The 5,877-nt window shown below is 32.1% G+C and overlaps 1 protein-coding gene across 1 annotated transcript; it reads left to right on the top strand.

Moving 5' to 3' along the window:
• Positions 1–1,386: 1,386 nt before the first annotated feature.
• LOC120252796 (small nuclear ribonucleoprotein E-like) lies at positions 1,387–4,960 on the top strand. Its single transcript, XM_039260956.1, has 6 exons — positions 1,387–1,507; positions 1,622–1,648; positions 1,764–1,826; positions 4,319–4,397; positions 4,544–4,589; positions 4,687–4,960. The coding sequence occupies exons 1-6, from the start codon at positions 1,466–1,468 to the stop codon at positions 4,694–4,696; spliced, it is 267 nt and encodes an 88-aa protein (XP_039116890.1). The 5' UTR covers positions 1,387–1,465; the 3' UTR covers positions 4,697–4,960.
• Positions 4,961–5,877: the final 917 nt, after the last annotated feature.

Below are 5,877 nucleotides of genomic sequence, written 5' to 3'. Positions count from 1 at the left end.
ATATTAACAAAAATTTTGAGATTTGGTGACCTGTAAAAGTTAAATATTTATTTATAACAATTAATTTATTTTTTTCACTTTATATAATATTCATTTACATAAAGGCCATAATAGCCATTTTATCATATTTTATTTTTTTCACTTCTTTCATTCCCAACCCACAATCCTTCCAATCAAACATAAGGTCCGTTTGATATGCAAGTTTTCAAGGGGCAGCATAAGACAACTTCTGTTGTTATGCGTTTGATTTACAAATAGAGCGGGAGTACAACACAAATTACTCAATCGGTACAGCATAATTTCTTAATTTTTTTTATACTGCTAAAACCAAGGTACAAAAATTTCAGTGAAGTATAGGACAACTTAATGATAAAATTATCCCTATTTAAAATTAAAAATTACACTACTCATTACAAAAGTGATAACATGATTTATTTATTTTATTTTATTTATTTATTTATCTATTTAAAAATTTATTTATTTATTTATCTATCCATTTATTTGTTTTTTAGGATTAAGATATTTAATGAAAGTTTGTTTGTTGTGTGGATTAAATATTTTTAAAATTATGTTGATTTTTTAATTTATTGTTATGTTGTTGGGTGTCGTAAAATTTGATAAGATTTTTATAAAATATTATTGTATATTTTTTATTATAAAACAAATATAGAATAGTAAAAAGGTATTGTTGTAATTTACTATTTTGTGTTCCGTACTTATGGAAATCAAATATTAACCAACACAAAAAAATTGCACTGTTCGATGAAAATCAAACATAGAACAGCACAAGCATTTGTGCTTGTGCTGTTCTCCTAAATGAATCAAACGGACCCATAGTTTTTATTCATATTTCTTGTCTAATCCCCCTCATTGTAATTACTCTTCCACTCCTTTCCATTCCATTCCTTGCAATCAAACACCCCCTTAGTTCACTTTGATCTCTAACATCACCGGAGTTCATCATCATCTATATAAAAATTATAGCAATACTATTCATTACTATTTTATGGTCTCCTATGGCCTATGGGAGGATGTCGTTTTCCTCTTGCATGGTGCGAGGGATTTAGTTAGTCGGTTTGATTCTTAACTCTAATTGTTCCATCTACCTGAATTACAACTTACGCTATGATAATTTATCCACCTTTGTTTCTTGACAACTCCTTATGAAGCCACATTTGTCAATTTTATTAAAAAATTAATTAATTAGTTAATTAAATTTTCATCCGTATGTTGGTCATTGTTAAAGCTTGAAATTATTGGGAAAAAACATTATGATAATATTAATAATTTATTTCAATAAAAGGAGAATTCGGGTTTCGGATTGTTCCTGGGTTAAACCCGACCCGTTAACAGCCCACTTAAACCCTCCCGACACTTCGAATGCTCGAGCTTTCGGTGAGTGAAATTTCTAGGGTTTCGAGATCAGTGCTGCGGGGTAGGAACCTTCGCCGCTTGAGAAGCAGCCATGGCGACCACGAAGGTTCAGCGGATCATGACCCAGCCCATTGTAGGCTATTCCCAAATCCTTGATTTCTCCTTGTTTTCTGGCTTTTATTTGAGCTCATGTGTTGTGTTTCTTTTGATTTCATGGTGAATTGGGGTTTTGTGGTCGTTGGAGCAGAACCTCATCTTTAGGTTTCTTCAAAGTGTAAGTCTTGATGATGGTTTGCTTTGTTTTTCTTATTTTCCTGTTTTGATTATGGCTTATGTTATGACATGTAGTGTGATTTGTGATATTTTCTTGTTTTTCTTGTTCTATCCAGAAATCTCGTATCCAGATTTGGCTTTTTGAGCAGAAGGATTCGAGGATTGAGGGCCGGATCATTGTGAGTGCTATTCTATTTCTTTAGATCTTGTGTTTTCCCTTGTGATTGTTAATGCATTCTTTGAAATGTAATGTCAAAAAAATTCATTATTAAAGATGTGAGCCAATCTACACCTTGCTTGTAGCATAGAATAATTCCAACAATCTGAGGGAGAGCTTTAAAACAAAGCACCTGCCATGCATAAGGCAGTGACCAACATGAGTTTATCAAGCCCTCGCAAATGAAGAAGCATTTCCTCATCTTGAACTGGTGTAGATTATTGTCGACTTGCACTTAAAACAAGCTAAACTGTAGTCAATGAATGAAGCAACTATAGGTTGAATGCAAGAGTTGAATTGCTACTTTCCAGTGTGTGAGTTACCTTGAATCATTTAATGGACCTTGCTAGAAATCTTTTGAAACCAAGACTTCCTGTAAAGAAGGTTTTCTCACTGTCAAAGTAGCTTGATAGTTGATAGTTGATAGTAGAGAGCAAGTCAATACAGTACTGATTTATGGGTTTAAAATATGAAGCAATGTGGATAGTTAGAAGATTTAAAAACGAATGAACAATTAGAATTTGTTATAACGTATGGTCTTACGCATTGTGCAACAACTATACTAAAGAAAAGGATGAATGTCACAATCTGCAGTTCTGTTGTGAAATTACAATCTGTACTTCTGTAGTGAAATTTATGCAGAATATGCCATTAAGTTGAACATGCAAGGAACTATAATCTGATTTTAGTGTTCAAGAAAACAATAAACAGCTCATTTGAACTAGCCAACCTTTACAAGATACAAAAAGAATAAACTGCAAAAAAAGATGAGTTCCAGGGTAATGTTTTATGTTCCCCAGCATGGTCTACTCCCTGTGGCTAATGGCTATAGCTATCTTTAACACATCTTATAACCTTGCCTTGTGTACTTTCTAGAAAGTAGAAACTTGTATGTGTCGAACAATTTGTTACTGCATGGTGGCATCCAATAATTAGCCAAAGTCCAGTTACAAGTCCTGTTGTCATAATAAGTTATTTTAAACTTATGTGAAAGTTAATTAGTTAATCATATATTTGATATATTTCATTAGATTTTCACTTTTACTGTATGCAATGAAATGATTATAGGGGGTGTTTGGATGGAGAAATAAGGGAGGATTGGATTAAGCTCAAGAAACTTTGTTCCCTCCTCATTTTTCCATGGTGTTTTGATGGGGAGTAAGAATAAGGAAAGCGTTTGGAAGAATGAGGAATAAAGCTATTTGTTCTTTTAGTTTGACAATTTTACTCCTTGTTGAGATATGAATGATATATGCTTTTCATGGGATGAAAAAAAGACTTGATGAAAAATAATACTAGGGACATGATTATTCTTAAAACCTTTGTTAATTATTGTCATAAATTATAAAAATCATTTTTAATAAGAGAAAAATGCTGTTTGGTTTTCCTTTACATTTAGTCTTGTGAGCCAATGGCGAATATTAAATTATTTGTTAATTATTGCTATATTTATTATGTAGAAGTTTTTTTTCTTTATTTATCCTTATGAGTGCATAATGATTAGTGAGAACCTTTCTTAATTATTGTCATACTTAATACTTATTCATAAGAAGTGGTTGTTTTGTTTTCCTTTACAATTTTTTCCCCTCGTGGGCGGACGATGAATATTTAGACCTTTGGTAATTATTATCAGACATTATAGAAGTTTGGGTTGGGGATGTGATTGTAAATTTAACCCCTCCCCCTTGTTCTGGAATAAGCTAATCCTGGGGAGGGGTGGCCTCCCTTATTCCAAATTAAAGGTCCTTATAGAGGAATATAGTGTGTATGGGGTGTTTGGCAATGTTTTGTGGAATAAGTGGAAGAGTAAAGGGGCTTATTTCCTTGTTCCTTACCACACACTTACTTAAGTTGCTGAGTTTTGTTAGCCTGTGTATTAGCCCATTGTTTGAAACTGTATGGAGATATTATATGATCCACTTAAAATCGAAGTATGAATTGAAAACATTAAATAGTTCTAGCTTTTCTGTCACAACATTGCTCCTTTCTGCTCAACCATTAGCAAAGGGCAGCGTAACTCCATTTGTTCCTAGCTTTGCCATCTATGTGTTATGTTCAATCACAAGGCACTAATCAGCAAGGTGCAATGGCGCTGATGTTTGCATATTTTCTAGGGTTGGGATATACCTTCAACTTTTTATGGTTACACGTAGTTTACCAATATTGCCAATTTTATATTCTTTTTCATTGGTTAGGTGCATGTAAATTGCGTGCAATTTTGTAAGTTGTGTTATTCTCATTTAGAGAATTCTGTTTCTTTAAGATGTTTGTTGTGTTCAAAATTTTGCAAGTTGTGCCACTTTACGGTGCATACTATTACAAATTGATGTGCATAGCACGAGCCTTTTGTCATAATCAGTAGAAGTTTAATGTTTTTTTCTTAAATAAGATCTCTCTTTTCTTGGGTTTGAGTGCATGTCTGTTGACTCCAGTTTTACTTGAACTTAATAATAGGGCTTTGATGAATACATGAATTTGGTTTTGGATGATGCTGAAGAATTGAATGTCAAGAAGAATACAAGAAAACAATTGGGTAAGTTGGTTTTCGGCATATTCATGAGCATCAACAGACAACATATTTATTCATTCCTCTCTATCTCTACTCTGTGTGTTCTTTTGTACTTTGGCTGGACTAGATATATCTTGATTTTGTTGTCTGAGATTGGTTTTTTTGATCAGGGAGGATCCTGTTGAAAGGTGACAACATAACCCTTATGATGAACACGTAAGAAAACTTCTTAAGACCCTGGGATGATTCTTTTCATTTCTGTATTGGTTACGAAGGTTTTGGATCATTGACATTTTTCATTTTCATTTTTTAGGGGGAAGTAATAATTCCTTGCTGTCTGAAAGCTATTGTGCCTGAGCTGCCTGCAGCTTAGTGTGTATCTGTCTGAGATCATCAGCTGGCCGTTGTATTTCAGATGCCCATATTCTACCAATCCTTCTTCATATGCAGATCAATTTTACTTTTTAAATTGAGCTAGTTCTGTTAATGGTCCTACCTTAAAAAGACCAAATATCGAACTTTGAAATTTCATACCGTTTAGGTAGCATCTTTATTTCGGTGTAAACTAGACTTTCTTTCTGGCCTTCCGTTTTCTCTTAAATTGTTTATATATATATATATATATATATATTTTAATGCCCTGAGTTTTAATGCAAAGGAATACAAAATGTTAAAGAGAACAAGATGAAAGAATAGGGAAGGCAAAGCTAGAGTTTTATCTTATTTTGTTAAGCACTTCCTGATCCTCAACATAATAAAACAATTCTTTGAAACACGTGATTTGCTTGAACCGAGTCTGTCTGATCATTATTCAATTTAATGCTAACATGGTGAATTTAATTTGTTATTCAAATAAATATTTTTTAATTAAGATTATCAATATTGATAAATACTGATTATTAATTAAAAATAGAAATATTAAACTATTTATTTTAACAATATCAAATTTTTTTACCCACGCTTTAAACTCAAAATGTTGACCCTCTATTGGTTCCAAATAGACTTGTTAATGAACCGAGCCAGGTTCGGACAGGGTTTTATCCATAATTACTAAAATTTTAAACTTGTTCCAATTCAGTACGGCCCGAAAATCTGGGCCTTAACTGAAACTCGCCCAAATTTAATTATCTCTATCCAAAGCCCACCCAAATAGGATTTTCATCAAATAATATATAAGTTATAAAAAAACTTAATAATAATATTAATATGTAAATATGATCAAATATTATTCAACAAAACACTTAAAAATTAAAATACCAAATGCAAATATTTATACAATTATAACAACTAAAATTTAAACCATTATAATCATCAATCACAATCAACAATAAATATATATTATATAAAAAGCTAATTAATAAATAATCAATGGAAATCCAAACTAATTAATAAATATATTTTATAATTCGGGCCGGGTTGGACCGGACCAGGCTTTTAACAATAAAAACCAAATCTGGCCCATTTTTAAAATGGGTTTCTTTTTTTGTCCAAAGCCCGGACATCG

Source organism: Dioscorea cayenensis, chromosome 24 (genome assembly GCF_009730915.1).
Source record: "Dioscorea cayenensis subsp. rotundata cultivar TDr96_F1 chromosome 24, TDr96_F1_v2_PseudoChromosome.rev07_lg8_w22 25.fasta, whole genome shotgun sequence".
Classification (NCBI taxonomy): Eukaryota; Viridiplantae; Streptophyta; class Magnoliopsida; order Dioscoreales; family Dioscoreaceae; genus Dioscorea; species Dioscorea cayenensis.
Note: the sequence above shows the minus strand (reverse complement) of the source record. Positions and strands in the feature narration are given on the sequence as shown.

Excerpts from the sequence above, each read along its gene's own strand:
- LOC120252796 (XM_039260956.1), top strand. The coding sequence starts at position 1,466 with ATGGCGACCACGAAGGTTCAGCGGATCATGACCCAGCCCATT. Across the intron at positions 1,649-1,763 it reads TCTTTAGGTTTCTTCAAAGT|AAATCTCGTATCCAGATTTG; the intron begins GTAAGTCTTGAT and ends TGTTCTATCCAG. Across the intron at positions 1,827-4,318 it reads GGATTGAGGGCCGGATCATT|GGCTTTGATGAATACATGAA; the intron begins GTGAGTGCTATT and ends ACTTAATAATAG.